At 41.3% G+C, this 20,759-nt stretch overlaps 1 protein-coding gene across 5 annotated transcripts in view; it reads left to right on the forward strand.

Annotated features, from left to right (window-relative positions):
• LOC130921337 (inositol 1,4,5-trisphosphate receptor type 1) overlaps window positions 1-20,759 on the forward strand; it is a 156,628-nt gene that overhangs the window by 81,088 nt on the left and 54,781 nt on the right. For 3 of the 5 annotated variants that reach the window (XM_057845087.1, XM_057845083.1, XM_057845084.1), the window contains 3 exons: window positions 4,869-4,916; window positions 6,017-6,149; window positions 13,383-13,570. In XM_057845087.1, coding sequence (XP_057701070.1) covers window positions 4,869-4,916; window positions 6,017-6,149; window positions 13,383-13,570 — 369 coding nt within the window. The remainder of the gene's footprint in view (window positions 1-4,868; window positions 4,917-6,016; window positions 6,150-13,382; window positions 13,571-20,759) is intronic. The other 2 variants (XM_057845085.1, XM_057845086.1) reach the window with 1 other exon arrangement.

Here is a 20,759-nt window from a genome sequence, read left to right on the forward strand (position 1 = left end):
CTCAACAAAACCGTGAAAGTCTGGAAATTTGGTCCACAGCCGGGGAGGAAAGATGCTTCGCAGCGCGCTCTTAAGGTAGGCTAACCAGAAATGACTTTTTAACGTTGCATGGCTAAACTAACCTAATCGCTGGTCCCACCCCACGCCGATCACGTGGTCCTACATAGGTGGGGCTGTCTGGACATGTCTCAACTATTCTTCTCATCAAAGACGCCCCGCAACACCCGCATGGCGGACCCCTACTGACCGCAGACGCAGTGTCTCACCACGAACACACAGCCCACATCCTCCTAAACCCCTCGCCACGTTGGGAGACCCCAAATAACAAAAGACTACCAGACACCCTGGCGCCTCAGCTCCACAGGTTTCCTCTCACACCTACACGCGAACCAGACTTCAGAGACACCCAATAACCATAGTTCTTTAACAGGTGTCAAAAGGAACACCTAACAATACCATATTTTTGACTGTTGCACAAAAGGGACGTTGCTTACGTCATCCATCAAAAGGTCATTTGCATAAATGACAGGAGCTGCATAATATTATTTTTTGACCATGTTAAGAAATTGTTGCATTATCTTGAATTTAAATAATTTCATTTATGCGTTGTATTCTTTACAACCTGCTTGCTTACAAATAGTGTATGGTTGAGCTCTCATTGTATAGCACTAACTTAGCAGAGCTCAAGAAAACCCAACACAGGCAAAATTGGCTTCTGACTTTGACTTGGAATGACAAGTTGAGTTGTGAAAGTGTCACTGTTTGTTTTCTTCTCTTCTGCTCTGTGTTTTCATGACAGATGGCTGCTGTAAGCAGCTCTGTGTCACTGGTTTAGTGACCTGGTTCCTTTTGGACAGATTATGTAACTGTAACCCCTTCTGCCCCTCACCTAGCCAATCCCTCTGCATGCACTTAGTTTTACATAACTACTTAGTTAGAGGGTTGCACTTTGACTTATTGTACATATTGTACAGCAGTGCTTCTCAATTATTTTCTGTTACGCAGTTACAGGAAGACGTAAACGTTTCACCCCCCCCCCCCCCCCCAATTCTCTGCCGCCACCGTAAATAATATCATTTGTCTATAAAATTATTATTATAATTAGGGCTGCAGCTATCGAATATTTTAGTAATCGAGTACCGTATTTTTCGGACTACAAGTCGCACCTGAGTATAAGTCGCACCAGCCATAAAATGCCCAACAAAGAGAAAAAAAACATATATAAGTCGCATTTTTGGGGGATATTTACTTGATAAAATCCAACACATAGAACAGATATATCATCTTGAAAGGCAATTTAATATAAAAATACAATAGAGAACAACATGCTGAATAAATGAACAGTGTACAGTGCATGAACAACGAAACGAGAATACACTGTCCTTACCAGGACGCTACGGCTCGGTCCCGGCTATACAGCGAACTCCCAAATGACGATGCTGGACGTCCGCATAATGTGCTGAATCAATTTGGTGCTTGATACCAAACAGGTTCGCATCAACGTAAAGAAATGATAATTCGGTGCTCTTAGAGCAATGACATTAAACGGTTAGCATGCGTTCGCTAGCATTAGCAAATCGTTCAAACAACCACACAACTGGCTCTAAGTGTCCGATCGCGAGTGGAAAACACACAACAACAACAGAAAAGATGATACTCACAGGCTTTGCCTCTGTAGAGATATTTTGAAAGCATAAACAATGAAAGTAGGTTCGCAGCCGTGTCTCTCTCTCGCTAACTCGCCCACTCACTCACACCTACGTAGCTGTCCGTCTTCTTCTGGCGTGTGAGTGCTCTTTTTCACGTAAACAAGTGCGAGTGCGCCCCCACGTGGGCGTGAAAGCGCAACAAACTAAAAGCATACATTTCAATAGAAAAAAAGTCAATACTACAATTGAACACACATTGCAAAAGACTGAACGCGAACGTGGCCATAGCTATTGAGTTATTCAGATAACTATAGCATAAAGAACATGCTAAAAAGTTTACCAAACCATCAGTGTCACTCCAAAACACCACAATAACATGTGAAATGATAACATAATGTGTTAATAATTTCACACATAAGTCGCTCCTGAGTATAAGTCGCACCCCCAGCCAAAATATGAAAAAAACCGCGACTTATAGTCCGAAAAATACGGTAATCGACTGAAAATTCTAGCAATTAATCGAGTAATCGGACAAAACATATTTTTAGGTGAAGGGCAATTATAAATACACATGAGAAAACAAGACATTTCATCTAATATTGAACCATTTTCAGTCAATCAATGTCTTTTATTTTCGATGTACATTGTTGAAAACAGCCAACAATTGCATCTCAGATGTAACTAGAATAAAAAAAAGACAAAGTCAGTGCTTTCACTCAAAAAACTTAGATCTTATAATATATATATATACAGTATATGTATATATTATAAGATCTAATTTCTTACCTAGAAATACCATTCCGCTTGATAACACACATCACTTAAAAGTTAGGTGTTTTTCCCAGGTGTTTCAATTGAATTTCCATTTGTGTCAAGCTATTTTTACGTTCTAGTTAAGTTTTAAGTTCGTCTAAACTGTAAGTCCTAATTGGATTTTGAGTTTTTGCAGTGTTCAAAATAAATATATGATACCTGCTGTATTGGAGCACATTAGGCACAAGTGCTACTCGGTGTTTTATCCAGCAATGACTACTGTGCTAAAATGACAGTTACCATTATTATGTTTTTATTTTACACCCTCATCACTCTACAGCGCTATGTTTTTATAGATTAAATAAAGCCTGTATGTAAGACTCATTAGCCACGCATCGATAGTGGTCATAATGAATAGAAACCTAGCCCTTCGCAGGGCTAACGTTACGTGAGAGATGTCGTTAATCATATTAGCGCTTAGAAGTCTACTGCTTTAAGATGGCGGCTAGTGTTTACTAACGCCGCTGACTCTGTCGTCTCGCATCTAGTTCAACATACATGTGATCTCTATGAGACGTATCAGACGCTACCACCGTAGGACCATGCGGGCTAGTTTTTGGCAATGTCGGCATCGTTTGTAACGGCTGTCGGCTGCAGTAAGTTTTTTTTATTTTATTTTTTTTAATTGCTTCTTCCTCTACGCACGTGACATCAGCGCGTTGTCCCGCATTAAAAGTAGTCCAGGCAAAACGTGACGCTTAGAGCTGTCAAAATGAAACAATTACTCGAGGTGAATAAAATTACTCGGATCAGTTTTTAAACTCGAGTTGCTCGAGTATTCGTTTCAGCTCTAATTATAATCACACCTCTGCCTAACATTGTGTCCTTTTTAATAATAAAGAAACACAATAATATAGATCAACTTACAATAAAGTATAACTTTATTAACTTTTTTTTTCTGTAACAGAAAAGACTTAAAACACATCAATTTGCCTGAATTAAAAAAAAAAAAAAAACACATCCCAACTGGATAAATACACTCAAAGTACATTTTTTGACCATTTGAAACTGAAAAATAAAATGTAATAAAATCAGTAAATAATAATAAATTCCAAATGGATTAGCAACATTAACTCATGAGGACAATGTGCCAAACAATTTGACAAAAAAAAAATAAAAAAAAATTGATACAACAAGAACGTCAGTGTCATTGGAAAGAGGAACAGTTTTTCATTTTTGCTGCAGGCAGTGTCAGCTCCTTTGCTTTGGTGTGGGGATATTTTGCACTGAGCAACTTGGTACAACACCTTATATTATGCTAACAGCGCTCACTGGTTTACTAATGTAACACTGACAAAGCGAGACGATTGTAGGCATTATTCAGCACGTTTTCGCTGAAAAAAAAAATATCAAAACGGCTTACAAATGTGATTGGGGTCTAACATCTTTAAATGACGTCCTAATTGATTTGGCTTCCTGCTGTCCGCTGAAAACCTATTTAGACACAGTAAATGGACTGGTCTTTCCTTGTCTCACACTGTATTGAAAGTCAAAGCCAAATGTGACATACACTTCGTCATATTTCCTCATCTTAGGTCTTCATATCTCCAGTGCTCTTTGCTGTGTGCTCGTTTGGTTCAAAAAGACTGCATACTCTGACTTTATTCTAGTACAGCGAAAAAGTATTGATCCCAGAGGTCACATGCGCCACCCCCGACATCGCTCTGCGCCCCTCTGGGGGGTATCGCACCACTATTTGAGAAGTACTGCTGTACAGTGTCATATCTTACATTACGTGAAAGTGCCGAATTGCCCTGTGTTTGTCTGCGACATTACAGGAAAAACACACTGCAGAAAAACAACAATAGCATATCTCTTTTTTCCCGTTTGATATATTGTATTTACGCATTACTGACTTTTAAATGTTAACAGTGTTTGTCTGTGCTGTTTTTTTCCCATAATTCTATGTTTTAATTTTATAGGTGTTCGGATGTTTTTTGGCAACTATATTGACATTCTTTTTTTCCTGTAGCTTATGACTGAATTAAGTTAATTTGCGAAGACTGTTATTGAAGTCCCATTGTGGCAAAGATAGAATTGTGTTTACCCAATCTCGTGTTTTCATTCATTAGATTTATTATGTCGACATTGCAGTATTATACTTTAACATTGGAGTATCATACTTTTGTCTGAATATGGGTTTAATGTTAATAACATTTTCCAGAGATCTGAAAAGGGTAGTTTTGGAAATATGTGTTTACAGTTCAGGTTTATTCAAACGTGTAACGTAAACAATCGTACCAATAATACGACAATTCACTGTCAGCAAACTTTTGCATGGCCTTTTGCATGGACCTGATGCTGTTGTTGTGTTGTGCTGTGTTTGTGCATTTGCCGCAACTCAATGCATGAATATTAACTTTCTTTGCTTGCATCTGTTTGTCCTAACATCATCACTGCACACAGCAGCTGGATCAGAACCAGCCTGAGAAGTTGTTGGAAGACCAGAAAAGGGTAGGTGCACAGAGATAGATGCAGAAGAGGGTCATAATTTAAACTATACAGCTATTTTTTTTACAATAAGGGCTGAAAATGATTAATAATTCAAAAATTTAAGTAGATTAATAGATTATTGTGGAAGGTTGGCAGCTCACTTTTGGATAAGCTTCAATTAAAGGCTTGTTTTGAGGGAGCTATCATCCATAACCAATTACTTCTCGGAGAAAGGAAGAGGTCAGGCAGACCCAGCAGCAAAACACAATCATGAGGCAAGTTTGTGAGCATTAACAGCTGCACTACAGCTTGAGTCAAGTCAGCAAGTATCAATTTCAACTGTGGCACAGCAGTTTTGCAGGAGGATCCTGATGGAACTGACCAAACACTTTCAATCATATTTGGAAAATCTTTTGAGAAAAAAAGTAGTAGTAAACATCAAAAGACAGTATGGCGCTTGCTACAATTTTATTTATCTTAAAGCACTACGAACTTTTGGAGAAAAGCAATACATGCATGATTTACTTTTCACACTTACTATCTAATCTTATCGTGACCTTTGAGAGAAGAACTTCAGGAGCATGGCTTGCATAATAATTTATTGGGGACCACACAGGTTTTGCAGACTTGTCACGTAATCAAACGCAAATACACACAAGTGAATACACACGTCCTCTTTCATTTTCATCACACTGTCCCACGGGAGGTCTCGTCAGGTAGCCGCGGGGCTGCCGTTGCTATGACAACAGTAAAGTCGTGCTGCTTAATGCTCAACAGTTGATGAGTCACCGTGCAAGAGATTTGGTCTCAGGTCCGTCTTAGTAGAGTCTGCTTCCTTACATTTCATTAGGCTGGGTCACAAAAACAAATAATCACAATTTCGGCCGAACAGTTGGTAAATGATGTAAAATATGGGTATGTTCATGTTTAAACCTTCAAAATGTCGAACAGGAAGTTGCTGCTAGTTAAGGAGCCTGCACAAAGCGATGACGATGAAATTGTGTTTTGATGAAACTCCACCGCACACAACTGATGATGACTGTTCCCTGTTACCTAACCTCCGCTCCTGCCACATGGCTGGAATCATATCAGTGCATTTTTCTTTTCTTTGCCTCTGATAGGGCGAGGCACTGAGGCAGATTCTGGTGAACCGTTACTATGGCAACTTCCATCGGAGTGGTGGGCGGAGGGACAGTTTGACGTCATTCAGCAGTGGCCCCCTCAGCCCTGTAGGACCCAGCAAAAAGCAGTCAGGTGGTTAACAGTTATGCTGAATGCACAATTCTTTCTTGATTTCATATATCACACGAGAATTTTGTATTAAATGACATAGTTAATGACATTACAGAGAGACATTAAAATATTGATTTCACCATCCGCAGTATCGAGCGCCATTGCTGACGGCATTAGGGGATAAAGTCCAGTTAGAAAGTTTCCTTTGGCCAAAATTGTATGTATTCCTCATGTAGTTGTAGTAAAACAAATCTTTCTCAGCATGTTATGCAAGGATGGCGCTCTGTCTGACCCTGAGCTCTTATCGGTTTTAGAGTTGTGCACAGAGCTGCTCTTTGAGCGCAACAAGCACCACACGCTTATCATAATTTGATAACACTGTCACTGTATTATGGGCTGCAGTCAAAACACTAAAGTGGTCCCTCTCTGCCCATTGCTGTAACTTAAATTTGTTGGTGCTGATTCATGACAAGTATGATGTAACGTTGGATCTGGATTTCAAAGGACGTATTGATGCCATTTACTTGTTTTGGACTTCCACAGTGAGCACACTGTTGTTGAGCAGTTGCAGTGTGTCATGTGGTCCAAGATGAAGGATCCTAGAAGTGTGTAACACACTTGGTGGTGTATCTATGTGCAAGACTGCCCCAGATTGCGTGTTCAGCAACCTGTTGCAGAAATTCATGATATTTTACATAATACAGTGATCCCTCATTTTTCGTGGTTAATTGTGACCAGAACCCGCCTTGATAAGTCTTCATACCTATTAAGTCTCCCGATTTGGTCGGGAATTTCCCGATTATTTACAAATTTTCCCGCCTCCCGAATCACCAGTAAAATCTCCCGATTAAAAAAAAAAATTACTGTAGTTCTCAACTTATCTGTCAAATTTTTGAGGCCAAGATTCTATTCACAAACCGGAAAAATTGTGTCTGAGAGTGAAAGATCTGCTCGCGAGACACGCATGCTCCCACGTGACTTCATTTACTGCGGAAGTAGCAGACGAGCAAGATGGCTGATGAGAAGCAATGCAAAAAGAAGAGACAATATGAATCAAAATATCAAGCAGCTTGGCAAAATGACTATTCTTGGATGAGTAAAAGTGATAGAGGAGTGACATTTGCTTTTTGCTCACCGTGCTGCGTGCATATATCTGTTAGTTGTGGAGAAAAAAAACGATGTGACGAAGCATGCAAAAACATCATCTTTTGGCTAAAGTCCTGATGACTATACTGACAATTCCCAATGGCAGCAGTGACAGTGAGAGGGTATTCTCTACAGGTATGATAAAAAAGATTCATACCAGCGACCGATTAGATCTGTCAATTTAAACTGTCTGTGCTCTACTGGCCACAAAGTTCAACATAGACAGTGACTGTTATAATTACAGAATGTCTTGTGAGTTGTCTCAGAAGGCAAAGACAGCCACATGGAACTATGTTAAAGAACAAAACTAGTAAGAATGATGTAAGATTTATGTAAGAACAATTATGTTGAAGAACATAACCATTTAGAAAGATCATGTAAGAACAATTATGATGCATGATTAAAAAACTTTAATCATTTACTGTGCTCATCGTATTCATTTGAAGATTTAATACACAATAAAAATGTAAAATTAGATTCCAATACGCATTATTTGTCTTTGTCGCGCGCAATGTCGGGCACGGAAAAAAAAATCTCCGTTTTGACTTTCCACAACTTAATAGGTATGATAAGTGAAAAACCGCGAAATAGCGCCCCCCCAAATTTTTTTGTTTTTTTGTTTTGTTTGTGTGTGTTCAATGTACTTATTCAGATTTAGCATTGGAAAGATAGATATATAAGACATGTTTTTTCACTTTTTTTTCCTCCAAAGTATAATAAAATTTTTTAATGTAAATATATATGCTTTAATAAATGGTTTTTAAGCACTTCAAATGTAATAATTATGATAAGTTTTAAACATGGTACTGTCCCACCGAATTATTTTTAAACAAGAATAAAGCAGAAAAATGCTTGGCTTTATTAAATGCTTCATTGAGTGAGTCCACTCAAATCCGCTGAAGCTGCTCATTTACACACAGTGAGTTGCCACAGCAACTGTTTAACAAGGTGTTAACAAATGATGATTGACGCATACGGCGCTTTGAAGTTCCCTTCTCTGGCAAGTTCATTCATTAAACATCTGTCAATCATCGTTAACTTTAATAAACAACTCCAGTGCACTCACTGCCTGACCAACAAAGAGCAGGGAGGTGGAGGGAGAGAAAGACTACGCGATCGGCTCGGGACAGCTCATCTGTATTTTTTATTTTTTTAATTGAAAAAAAAAAATCCGCGATGGACTGAGGGACGCAAAGTTTGAAGCGCGACTTAGCGAGGGATCACTTTACAAGCGTGCACTAAAAAGTAGGGTCCTCTGTTAAAGAATTATGCTGTTTCTTTTGTTTCTTTTTAAACAGGTTTGAACCATTTTAGCAATGAGTCGACAAAGAATCCGATACATTTTATGCAGATCTGGAGACCCTTGCTCACCATTGTACGTCTCTTTATAATAGTTTGTTATAGATTAAGAACTGGTGAAGTGCATTTCCTTTTTAATGCAATAGAATTTTATGTAATCTTTTAATTATAATCTCTAATCGCTTTTACTTGTGCATATTCTTTTCATCAGCTGCCGTTTACATAATTCTACAAAGTATTGATTATATAAAAAAAAAATATAATAAACTTAAAAGATTGCATGTACATAAAGCAACACTAGGTCACTTTTCAATAAAATATAACAAACATATAATATATAATGATAAATAAAATATTTTCATAACACTTGTGACTAAGGATGCAACAATCCTCGGTATTATATTGAACCGTTCAATACGCCCTCTTCGATTTAATACGCAAAAACATTCGATCCAAATGAAAAGCTCCCAAAATGTATTTTCCGGATTGATTTTTGTCGTCTCTCTCGCTAAAATGTCCGGCGCAGCTTTGCCTTGAAAAACCAAACCCTACCGCTAGCACCCCCCCAAAACTGCATGAAAGGTGGAAGCTGTGGCGCACGGGGATCATTGCTTGTGAGGAAAGACAAATGCATAAAGAGGCGGCTGGTTGACTGCTATATCGTACAAATCTGTTGTTTGGCAGCATTTTGGGTGAGCTGATATGCTGTCCCCACTCGTACATATTAAACAAAGACTGCCTTTACGGATTTGTACAACAAATATATATTATTGCTGACTTGGTTGCTACAAATAACCTCGCTTTGACAAAAGACCGTGCGTCACATTAGATGTATTGAATCGAATCGAAAATCGTGTCCCTGGTATAGAAAACCGTACCGAACCGTGACTTAACTGTATCGTTGCATCCCTACTTGTGACTTACAACTTTGTTGAGTGACACCTGTTTTATATCTTGAGGGGTCTGTATCACTTTCACCGGCAGTAATTGACTTTGAGGAGGGTGGCAGGAACCCTGTCACACAACAAAACTGCAAATATGCTGACTGCTTTATGGCATATGTCACTTCCCCCTTTCCCCAATCATTGTAAAAATGGAAGCCGATGCGAACGCTTTAGCGCAAATTCTGCAAAGTTGGAAGAGCAATAACAAACAAAAAGTTTGTCCGTAGGGACAAAAAAAAAAGAAAAAGTGAGGCTGCTAGGATAAAAAGACACTCAAGAATGAACAATAGCCCTCATCCGAACTTGTCATCGCTGACGAGTTCGGGTGGGGGAGCTGGGGTTGGAGAGCCGTTGGGGGAATACGGTACAAAATCAAACGTTTCAATTTTCAACATCGTCATATGGTATTGTTTAGCCACAACTGTATTCATCACTTCATTACTATTCATCCTTCACACAGCCACTGGAAACAAATGTCGTTTAATCCATCTGCAGGCGACCAGTAGATCAGGATTTTACGACACTGTGCGCCGGTCCTCATGGGAAACGCAGTCATCCTTAAAGTGCGTACGACAGGATAAAAAAAGTCTTAAATAGCATTATTATGTGGATTAGAATCATATTTTGAGACGAGTCGACTATATACAACAATTTGGCAAAGCGCAGATGACGAGAAATTAGTGTTTTAATTAGGGCTGTCAAAATTATCGCGTTAACGGGCGTTAATTAATTTTTATATTATTCACGTGAAAAAAAATTGACGCAATTAACGCAGATGCCCCGCTCAGACAGATTTAAATGACAGTACAGTGAAAACGCTCACTTGTTGTGTTTTATGGAGTTTTGCCGCCCTCTGTTGGCGCTTGGGTGCGACTGATTTTATAGGCTTCAGCACCCATGAGCATTGTGTAAGTAATTATTGACATCAACAATGGCGGGCTACTAGTTTATTTTTTGATTGAAAATTTTACAAATTTTATTAAAACGAAAACATTAAGAGGGGTTTTAATATAAAATTTCTATAACTTGTACTAATATTTTTCTTTTAAGAACTACAAGTCTTTCTATCCATGGATCGCTTTAACAGAATGTTAATAATGTTAATGCCATCTTGTTGATTTATTGTTATAATAACAAATACAGTCCTTATGTACCGTATGTTGAATATATATATCCGTCTTGTGTCTTATCTTTCCATTCCAACAATAATTTACAGAAAAATATGGCATATTTTATAGATGGTTTGAATTGTGATTAATTGCGATTAATTACGATTAATTTTTAAGCTGTAATTAACTCGATTAAAAATTTTAATCGTTTGACAGCCCTAGTTTTAATCCACCGTCTAGCCACGCCTACCATTACAGGGCTCTAGCGTCTCCAACAGGTGGATGACGTCAGCGGGAGAATGGTTTCATCTGATTTAGTATGCAGCCCGTTGAGGAGGAATTATTCAGAACGATGAAAATGCGACGAAGAGAGCCGCAAAATGTAATTGTTTCGGTCTCTTTACTCCAATATTTTTAAAGGATATTCTTTTTATCAAGTATTTTTCCCAATTGCTATATAAATGGTATGGTCATGAAAAATAACAATCTTGTGCTAAATGGAATATGAAATAATAAAAATGCTTTTATTCAGTAAGACATGGCAAAATGATTCCACATTGGTCAAAACTGTCGACTTAACCTTTACTGTCACACCTCCCGAACGCTATATTATACCACCGTAGTTAGTCAGGCTTTTGACATTCCCCTGCCCCCAGGCTTCGAGAATGTAAACAAACCAAGAGGCGTGACAGCTAGCCAACATGCTAACCCGATGCGAGTGACGTCTGAAAGTCTTATTTTCGCTTTTTGAAGCAAAAATCACACAAAACTAGCCCGGCTCATGTCACACTGCCGCAGGGTTGTCGATTGTCTTCGCCGATCGGCAACCCGCCTGTCGGAGAGCAAGTTACAGCTTATTCCCCTGCTACTACGGACATGAGAGCTCGCCGGGGAAGCAGCTGGACAATGACCGCCGAACAAACCGGCCGACCTCGAAGGAGCGTGTAGCTGAAAATGGTCAACACGAATATCGCAAAATAATGCTTTACTGCACGGCGAAGACGTAAACAGCGAGAGTCATACGAGAGCGGCTGCAGTTGTTGTGCAGCTAACATGACAATGTGTATGAGGAGAGCATGTCAGCCACAAAATGCAAGCCACCTACGTACTAAAATGATTCCAGTATTTGACATAATACAAAACACGATGTTTACTCACTTCCTCGTAAGTCCAATGGTCCCACAGTAGTAGGGCTTGTTTGGCCAATATCCACCGGTGAATGGGAACCTTGTGAAACACCAAAAAGGCTAACACGCCTCTCACTGGTGCAGAAATTTTTTTCTGCAGCCGTTTGGCTGGCGTGATGCGAAAAATAAACAAATTAATCTGTAAAATCAGCTGAATCTAGTCCTTCTCATACAACAGTGCTGCTGGACAGTGAAAAGGACTCCTACTACGGTACACGTCGCAGCGCCCTCTTTCTCAACTGGAGACTGGAGCCGGAAGTCACTCATTTTCATGGCGCGGGTTTCAAAAAAACTAAATAAATATAGCGAACGCTTCCATACACATCCAAGCGGCCCATTTCATTCAGGAGCATAAAATACCGCGGAATATATTAAAAAAAACATACTTTTTGCTGTCATAGGCGCTTTAAGGCAAAACACTACCACTTTTGTCCAATTGCGTCGCTCAAATCGACCAAAACTGAAAGGTTACGTAGTGTTGCTTTAAATATGGCTGGAATTATATTTCCAATCTTTTCACTCGCAATGGTGAAAAGTGGTGTTAGTTACATTTAACTGCTTGTTCCGTCTAATTATAATGTTTTATTTATTGATTAAAACTAGGGCTGTCAAATTTATCGCGTTAACGACGCAATTAATGCACATGCCCCACTCAAACAGATTAAAAGGACAACACAGTGCAATGTCCACTTGTAACTTGTGTTTTTTGGAGTTTTGTCGCCCTCTGCTGGCGCTTGGGTGCGACTGATTTTATGGACATAAGCACCCATGAGCATTGTGTAATTATTGACATCAACAATGGTGGACTACTAGTTTATTTTTTGATTGAAAATTTTACTAATTTTATTAAAACGAAAACATTAAGAGGGGTTTTAATAGAAAATTTCTATAACTTGTACTAACATTTATCTTTTAAGAACTACAAGTCTTTCTATCCTAGGATCGCTTTAACTGAATGTTAATAATGTTAATGCCATCTTGTTGATTTATTGTTATAATAAACAAATACAGTACTTATGTACTGTATGTTGAATGTATATATCCATCTTGTGTCTTATCTTTCCATTCCAACAATAATTTACAGAAAAATATGGCATATTTTATAGATGGTTTGAATAGCGATTAATTCCGATTAATTAATTTTTAAGCTGTAATTAACTTGATTAAAAATTTTAATCGTTTGACAGCCCTAATTAAAACATATAGAGTTGCTGAATATATAGAAATTACATTAAATTACATTTCGGAAAATTCCACTTATGTAGCCTGCTAAAATAGTAGAATCTTGGCTGATAGCGTTTCCTTTCATTTCAATGGATCACAAAACAATACAAATTTTTATCTCAAGTCACTACTCTATCGCTTGTTCAGTGTGAATCAAACCAGATCATTATCTTATTTTTCTGTAAAGGTCATGTACTGTGTTTGAATATATTATACAGGTTTGCCTGTCAGTGTTCTGTTGATGAGTGATCAAATTCTGCTTGAATACTAGTACAAAAAACATAAGCCTCAAAAACTAGAAACATGTTTACTTTTGTTTCAATGCTCACCTCTTCTGTTTTGTAGTGCTAACAGGCCCTGGTGGCCTAAGTCGAGGGGAAATGAGCCTATCAGAGGTGCAGTGCCACTTGGACAAAGAAGGAGCTTCTGATCTGGTTATTGACCTCATCATGAACACCACCAGTGACAGAGTCTTTCAAGAAAGCATTCTCCTAGCAATCGCTTTACTGGAAGGTGGAAACACGACTATCCAGGTCAGTATGTCCCAGGCGCTATAGGTTTTAATGCACCAGTACATGATCAAGGGCTTCACTGCTAGTTGATCTGCAGTATAATGCATGGCTCTGAGTACCTTATATAGGTCAGTGTGCCGAAGTAGCTGCACATGTGGATTACATAAGGTAGCAACTCACCCCCCCCATACCATGTGTCATTTCAATTATCTTAAAAGGCTTAAACTAAAATAATGACAGCTGAATATATGTGTCATTATATATTTTCTCTTTTTTACTTCTTTATTTTATAACCATATAGATTCTGCTGAGTTCTGCTTCTACTCATACAACAACTTATTGTTTGTCCCTTTTTTGTGTATTTTTGTCCAACTGTGTCGATTTATCCATTTATGTGTGTCTTGTGATCAGTCTGACCATCTACGGGCTGTTGTGCAATCATGGGGCTCGTATAATCAGATTATAGCGAGGAAGCCGCTGCCTTGGAGATAATGCTTTGGCTTCCCACGGCTGCGGCAGAGCTGCATCACGTGATAGGTTTGTTACATAAAGCCTGTGTGAATGAACAATGAGGAATGTCTCAGCCTTCAAAACATTCCTGCTCCCTCTGCCGCTCCCTCGACTTCTCTTGCCGGCCCAAACTGGGTCATGCTGGGCCTCCGGAAGTGGGGCAGTGGGGAGAGAAGGTGGAGGGAATGGGGAGAACACAGGACAGGGATTGAAGCGTAACCCAAGTTTCCTTCTCCCTGCTATTCCCAAGTTATCATAAATCACTCTGAATACAACAGTAACTTCCACGGTGTGCAAAAATGTGAGTTCTGTGCCTTTCCATCTGACACAAGTGCTCCATTACCTTTTTTTTCCCCCCAGTCTCTCAAGGAATGATTAAACTTATGTCAGCTAAAGTCAACCTTTGCCTTTCTATGAACTGTTGATCTGTGCACCTGTTAGTACTTAAATTTCTCTACCGTAACACTGTTAACTATTTACTCACGACCTTTGAAGCAAACACAAATAAACCACCTTCCTGCATTCCCTTGTGCAAATGCTTCCATGCCAAGCTGGATATGTACCAATACATTTGAGAGCTTTTCAGGTTTGGAGGGGTTTCACAGTCAAATTTTAATTGAATTTCCTGTATTTTTCACTGTGTTGTTGTGAATAGAAAGTGTGCTTCTCCATCTCGCAACAAAAACGCTATGCAGTTGATTTTAAACCTCCCCAAAGTTAAGGATCGTATTATCATTTCGCAAATATGATGTGATGTGTGACGGCTCCAAACGGGAAGGCAGCCTTTCGATTTGGTTTGCATGTGGTGCTGCTTGACATGAGGGAGGGGATGAGGCAAAGAGAGCGCAAGTATAAATAGCTGTTACATAATATCCCTTTGTTGATGCCAAGTCGCAGAGCGGAAGGAGAGAAAGGGAAGCGCTATGACCTTGTTTTTCAGCAGTCCGCCTCCACCTCGCACCTCTCCTCTCTGTCTCATTCCAATCAGAGTTTGTCACCATGGATACAGACAGGCTGTGTTTACCCAACACGACAGCGGGCGGGGGCTGGGATGTTTGTCCTCGCTCTCTCTTACCATCATTTTCTTCTATTAGCCTTTCTCCATCCTCTCCTTGACCACTGTTACTTCATACATCACGTCATCTCCTCATCAGGCTATCCTTGTCATTGATATCCACAAATGGGGTGCAGTGTAATAGCCAGTGTCGCAGTGATGCGTATAGCAAGCTGTATTAGTGATATGCAGCTGAAATCTCTAGTATACATACAATACTAGCATTCTAATAACATACTAATTCTGCAAACTAGTATGACAACTATGAAAACTACTACTGTTTAATTATTAGTGAAATGCTCCATCAGAGCTGGTGGGATTGACATGACTTATTAGTAGTGCTAGCATGCAGTTTTTTAATTAGTGCCAATAGTGGGCTTTTTCCCACTCTGCACATGAAGACGTCCTAACCATTTGCCAATGTTGTACTCCCAGAGTGAAGAAATGCCATTCTGTATTAAAAGACATCCGCGGAAACGGTTACTAATAAGATAACTGTTCCACTAGTGTGCTGATATGTCTTATTAGTGATGACAAAGTATACACAAATTACATGAATTGCGTAAATTGGATAGCAATGATATCACATACATGCTCAAACAAGTTGCTGTAAAGCAGTTTGTTTATTAGCAACACAATAGTTTTAATTCCATCCATCCATCCATTATCTTCCGCTTAGTCCGGGGTCGGGTCGCGGGGGCAGCAGCTTTAGCAGGGAAGCCCAGACTTCCCTCTCCCCAGCCACTTCAGCCAGCTCCTCCGGCGGGATTCCAAGGCGTTCCCAGGCCAGCCGAGCGACATAGTCTCTCCAGTGTGTCCTGGGTCGACCCCGGGGCCTCCTGCCGGTGGGACATGCCCGGAACACCTCTCCAGGGAGGCGTCCAGGAGGCATCCGAACCAAATGCCCAAGCCACCTCAACTGGCTCCTCTCAACGCGGAGGAGTAGCGGCTCGACACCAAGCCCCTCCCGGATGACCGAGCTTCTCACCCTATCTCTAAGGGAGAGCCCGGACACCCTGCGGAGGAAACTCATTTCGGCCGCTTGTATCCGGGATCTTGTTCTTTCGGTCACGACCCACAGCTCGTGACCATAGGTGAGGGTAGGAACGTAGATCGACCGGTAAATCGAGAGCTTCGCCTTTTGGCTCAGCTCCTTCTTCACCACAACGGACCGGTGCAGAGTCCGCATCACTGCAGACGCTGCACCGATCCGCCTGTCAATCTCCCGCTCCCTCCTACCCTCACTCGTGAAGAAGACCCCAAGATACTTGAACTCCTCCACTTGGGGCAGGATCTCATCCCCGACCCGGAGAGGGCACTCCACCCTTTTCCGGCTGAGGACCATGGTCTCGGATTTGGAGGTGCTGATCTTCATCCCAACCGCTTCACACTCGGCCGCGAACCGCCCCAGTGAGAGTTGGAGGTCACGGCTTGATGAAGCCAACAGCACCACATCATCTGCAAAAAGAAGAGATGCGATGCTGAGGCCACCAAACCGGACCCCCTCAACGCTTCGGCTGCGCCTAGAAATTCTGTCCATAAAAATTATGAACAGAATCGGTGACAAAGGGCAGCCTTGGCGGAGTCCAATCCTCACTGGGAACGAATTCGACTTACTGCCGGCAATGCGGACCAGACTCTGACACCGGTCGTACAGGGACCGAACAGCCCTTACCAGGGGGCTCGGTACCCCGTACTCCCGGAGCACCCTCCACAGGACTCCCCTAGGCACACGGTCGAACGCCTTCTCCAAATCCACAAAACACATGTGGACTGGTTGGGCGAACTCCCATGCACCCTCGAGGACCCTGCCGAGGGTGTAGAGCTGGTCCACTGTTCCACGGCCGGGACGAAAACCACACTGCTCCTCCTGAATCCGAGATTCGACTTCCCGACGGACCCTCCTCTCCAGCACCCCTGAATAGACTTTACCGGGGAGGCTGAGGAGTGTGATCCCTCTATAATTGGAACACACCCTCCGGTCCCCCTTTTTAAAAAGGGGGACCACCACCCCGGTCTGCCAATCCAGAGGCACTGTCCCCGATGTCCACGCAATGTTGTAGAGGCGTGTCAGCCATGACAGCCCCACAACATCCAGAGCCTTTAGGAACTCCGGGCGGATCTCATCTACCCCTGGGGCCTTGCCACCGAGGAGCTTACCAACCGCCTCAGTGACTTCAAACCCAGAGATCGAAGAGCCCACCTCAGAGTTCCCAGACTCTGCTCCCTCAAAGGAAGGCGTGTCGGTGGAATTGAGGAGGGCTTCGAAGTATTCTCCCCACCTACTCACGACGTCCCGAGTCGAGGTCAGCAGTACACCATCTTCACTATACACAGTGTTAATGGTGCACTGCTTTCCTCTCCTCAGACGCCGGATGGTGGACCAGAATTTCCTCGAAGCTGTCCGGAAGTCGTTTTCCATGGCCTCGCCGAACTCCTCCCATGTCCGAGTTTTTGCCTCGGCGACCGCCGAAGCCGCAGTCCGCTTGGCCAGCCGGTACCTGTCAGCTGCCTCCGGAGTCCCACAGGCCAAAAAGGCCTGATAGGCCTCCTTCTTCAGCTTGACGGCATCCCTTACCGCTGGTGTCCACCAGCGGGTTCGGGGATTGCCGCCACGACAGGCACCAACCACCTTACGGCCACAGCTCCGATCGGCCGCCTCAACAATGGAGGTGCGGAACATGGCCCACTCGGACTCAATGTCCCTCACCTCCCCCGGGACAAGGGAGAAGTTCTGCCGGAGGTGGGTGTTGAAACTCTTTCTGACAGGGGATTCTGCCAGACGTTCCCAGCAGACCCTCACAATACGTTTGGGCCTGCCAGGTCTGGCCAGCAACTTCCCCCACCATCGGAGCCAACACACCACCAGGTGGTGATCAGTTGACAGCTCCGCCCCTCTCTTCACCCGAGTGTCCAAAACATGTGGCCGCAAGTCCGATGACACGATTACAAAGTCGATCATTGAACTGCGGCCTTTAATTCATATTTCATTAAACTATTAAAGAATTTATTCGATATCTTGCAAGTGAGGACAAAGAGCTTAACCTAGATCTTGAATAAATACCCAAATTACGTTACGGCAATACATTGTCATCGCAGTAGTTTATATTAAAGTGCATGTGACACGAAAAAGCATGTTTATTTCATAATACACGCGGTATTTTATGCTCCTGAATGATATGGACTGCTTGGATGTGTGTGGAAGCAATCGCTATATTTATTTAGTTATTTGAATCCCGCTCCATGAAAATGAGTGACTTCCCGCTTCGGTCTTGCATTGAGGAGGAGGGCGCTGTGACGTGTACGGGAGAAGGACTCCACTATAAAGCTTACTGTTGTGTATGAGGACTAAGGATTCAGCTGATTTTTCGGATTAATACGTTTATTTTTCACATCACGCCAGCCAAACGGCTGCAGAAAAATCTTGTTGTATGAGGGAGAGGCGTGTGCGCCTTTTTGGAGTTTCAAAAGGTTCCCATTCACTGTGGATATTGCCCAAAACAAGCCCTACTACTGTGGGACCATTGGACTTACGACGAAGTGAGTAAACATCTTGTTTTGTATTATGTCAAATACGAATACAGCGATTACAAAGTAAACACTACAAACTTTCTTTAAATAAAGGACTACTTACGTTTGATCATTGATAAGCATGTAAAAAGCTCTCCTCATGCACATTAGCTGCACGCTAGCTGCACAACAACTGCAGCCGCCCTCCTCCGGGGAACGAGCTGTAAATTGCTCTCAGCCAGCGGTTTGCCGATCCGCGAAGTCAATCGACAACCCAGTCGTCATGTCAAATATTCCGGGCAAGTTATGTGTGATTTTCCACTTCGAAGACTTTGAAACACCACTCGGTTAGGGTTAGCATGTCGGCTAGCTGTCACGCCTCTTGGTTTGTTTACATTCTCCGAAGCCGGGGAAGGGAAATTACGTATGTCCGATTTAGGTCTCATAAAATATCGTTCGGGAGGTGCGACAGTAAAGGTGAAGTCGACAGTTTTGACCATTATGGAGTAATTTTGCCATGTCGTCCTGAAGAAGTGCATTTTTATTATTTCATATTCCATTTAGCACAAGACTGTTATTTGTCATGACCATGCCATTTATTTAGCAGTTGGGGAAAATACTTGGATAAAAAGAATATCCTGTGAAAATATTGAAGTAAAGAGACAGAAACAATGATATTTTGCAGATCTCTTCATCGCGTTTTCCTCGTTGTGAATAGTTCCCCCTCGACTGGCTGACTGGTCCTTCTCAAGCCATTTATTTAGTTATTGGGGAAAAAAATACTTGGATATAAAGAATATCCAGTAAAAATATTGGAGTAGAGAGACTGAAACAATGACATTTTGCGTCTCTCTTCGTCGCGTTTTCTTCGTTCTGAATAATTCCCCTCAATGAGCTGTATAGTAAAACCGATGAGCCCAGTCTCCCGCTGACGTCATCCACCTGTTGGGGACGCTAGAGCCCTATAATGGTAGGCATGGCTAACCGGCAGATTAAAAGACTAATTTCTCGTCATCTGCGCTTTGCTAAATTGTTGTATATAGTCGAATCGTCTCAAAATATGATTCTAATTCACATAATAATGCTATTTAAGACTTTTTTTCTCCTGTCGTATGCTCTTTAAAGGTGCACAATGTAGGATTGATGTTCAAAAATGGTACTGCAACTAGCGTTGCGCATCGTTTGAATTTGAACAGTTCCGATTTCACGTTTCGATTACGGTTCCAAACGATTCTCGATTCAGATTCTCTTAATAGGCAGGGTCAAAAAAATTGCATAGTTGATATTAATTTCCTTACTTTTTGATTATTTTTTAAAAATTTTATGAGCTTTCAATTAACTTTGCTTTGAATTTCTCACTGTGCTAATTTTAAATTGTATATAAATATCAATCTTTGAACTTGAATGTGATGTTTCTTTCCACAGGAGTGCACTTTCACAAAGATGTTTATTTTTCAAAAGCTCACGGAGACAACATTTACACATATTCTTTTCTCTATGTTTTAGAATGTTGTATGCTGCAGGCATTTTTACATGTTATTGAGCTCCCACTCAAGGGCTAACCTGGTGCAGAATGTCAAACAAACAAACAAACAACTTGTAAAACCCAGTCCAGATTAGCAGCAGGTACAGTATAAAATCAGAAGCAGTTTTTGTTGAGAAAAATGATCATATGTATCTGCCTTCACAGGTAATAAGAGTGAGCGTTCTGGACAGATAGTGTCTCCTGCAGTGGAGAACACACGTTCACTGGGTGTAGATGAAGCTTGAACGCATAAATATGAGAAGGCGAGGAAAAGTCGCAAATATTACGTAGGGGTAAGGTAGCTGTGAGCCGCTACACACTTTACATACACATACATTAGCTGGGAACTACGACGCAGCATTAGTATAAACTCTTCTATTGATTATAATTTGATGTAGAAATGGCAAAATAATAAGGATCTCTTTATTAGTAAAACCAGAATCTAAAACAAAAGATTCTTTTGATACTGTTGATTTTAACGGAGGCGGCAACGCGCTACGTAAAGTACGTAGCTGCTTATATAGCTACATTAGCCCCATGTAATACAATTTATTCTCGTACTATTCCATCCATCCATCTTCTACCGCTTAATTCGGGGTCGGGTCGCGGGG

This window comes from Corythoichthys intestinalis, chromosome 9, assembly GCF_030265065.1.
Source record: "Corythoichthys intestinalis isolate RoL2023-P3 chromosome 9, ASM3026506v1, whole genome shotgun sequence".
NCBI lineage: Eukaryota > Metazoa > Chordata > Actinopteri > Syngnathiformes > Syngnathidae > Corythoichthys > Corythoichthys intestinalis.